The 1,474-nt window shown below is 45.7% G+C and overlaps 1 protein-coding gene across 1 annotated transcript in view; it reads left to right on the top strand.

Annotated features, from left to right (window-relative positions):
• The window catches only part of Catsperg (cation channel sperm associated auxiliary subunit gamma), a 545,789-nt gene that overhangs the window by 16,113 nt on the left and 528,202 nt on the right, over positions 1-1,474 (top strand). The window contains 2 exon segments of the mRNA XM_029479260.1: positions 652-711; positions 840-967. Coding sequence (XP_029335120.1) covers positions 652-711; positions 840-967 — 188 coding nt within the window.

The raw sequence follows: 1,474 nt of genomic DNA, 5'->3' as shown, positions 1-1,474 counted from the left end.
TGACAACCATATGTAACACAGGTACTCCCACTGCCACCTGCCTGCTCCATGGAACCCTAGATCTGTGGCTTTCACCAAGTAACAGGAGTTACACACACACTTTCCCATCTGTAAAATGGGACCAGATGACAGTACTGTAGTATTGGGGGGATTAATATAAAGATTAAATAAATTCACTGGTGAATTTATTAAATAAATTCAATGGTGGTGCACAGATGGTAGTCATAACCCTTGGAAGTCTAAGGCCGAAGGACCAAGTGCTGGAACCCATCTTGGACTAAAAAAGACAAACGCAGGGCCAGAGTGTGGCTAAGCATTAGACAGTCTGTGTGGAATCTACCAGTAAATGCTAGGTCACCCATTGTGCACCACCACACCTCACTACATCACTTCTAACACCCAGCCACAGGATGCACTCTGACTGGCTTGTATTGGTCACCCCTCCATATCTAAAAAGGTTTTTGAGACATTAGGTTAAGTGTAGGTCAAGTGTAAAGATGAGAATGCCNGGAGNCAGCCTGATCCCTAGAANCCCTGGACTAAGAGGTTCAAGGTGTGGAGGACCCTGATGGAGTTCTGGTTGGGTAGCATGCCCTGCAGGTGCTGGTGGACTAGAAAGGGCCTGAGCNTGGCATCTGACTTGATCCACAGATGGCCTCGTGTCCTTTGAGATGGTGCCAGATGGCTGGTCAGTATGTGAGAAGTTACCAGGTACTCTTTTTTTTTTTTTTTTTGCTGGGATCTGGAATAGGAGGGTGGTAGGCCTCTGAGAAAGGGTGTGAAAGGTTATGGAGATAGCTGGATTCTAGACTGCTGTGGATTCTTCTCTCCCCCAACAGGTAAAAACTGCAGCATCGACTGGGCTANATACATCGCTGATGAGAGGAACCTGCTGTTGTTAGTGAAAATTGACTCTGGGCAATTTTACCTAGTCAACTTTAATACAGGTAAATCAGGTTGCCTGGAGGTCAGGAGGGAACATGCAGGGGCGGGGACTGTCACCATAGGCCACCCNACACATGCCACTCTTAGATAAGGTGTGCAGTGGGCTGGTNGAGCCAGTGTGTCTAGGACAGAGAGAAGAGGACAAGTTGGAAGCCTGCTGACCGAACAGAACTACATCAGGGAGGCCCTGTAGTCCACAAGGAGATTCAGTTTTATGTTCCTTTGAGATAAAAACTGTCTCAAAAACGACAATAGAGGAGGAATCCCCAAGTGGACACCCAGTGTGTGTATACACATACTTGCATTTTGATATTCTAGGTCAGCAAGATGGCTCAGTGGGTACAGGCACTTGCCACCAAAAGTGATAACCTAAGCTCAATTCTCAAGACCCGCATGGTAGAAAGAGGAAGACTCCCAAAAGCTGTNCTCTGTTGCTGAAGAATGCGCATGTGAATGCATACATACACATACATAATGATATAGAATATATATAATAAGTCAAGGAAAATATTCTATGTTAAATGGAAAA

This window comes from Mus caroli, chromosome 7, assembly GCF_900094665.2.
Source record: "Mus caroli chromosome 7, CAROLI_EIJ_v1.1, whole genome shotgun sequence".
NCBI lineage: Eukaryota > Metazoa > Chordata > Mammalia > Rodentia > Muridae > Mus > Mus caroli.
This window is presented reverse-complemented; position numbering and strand designations above follow the sequence as displayed.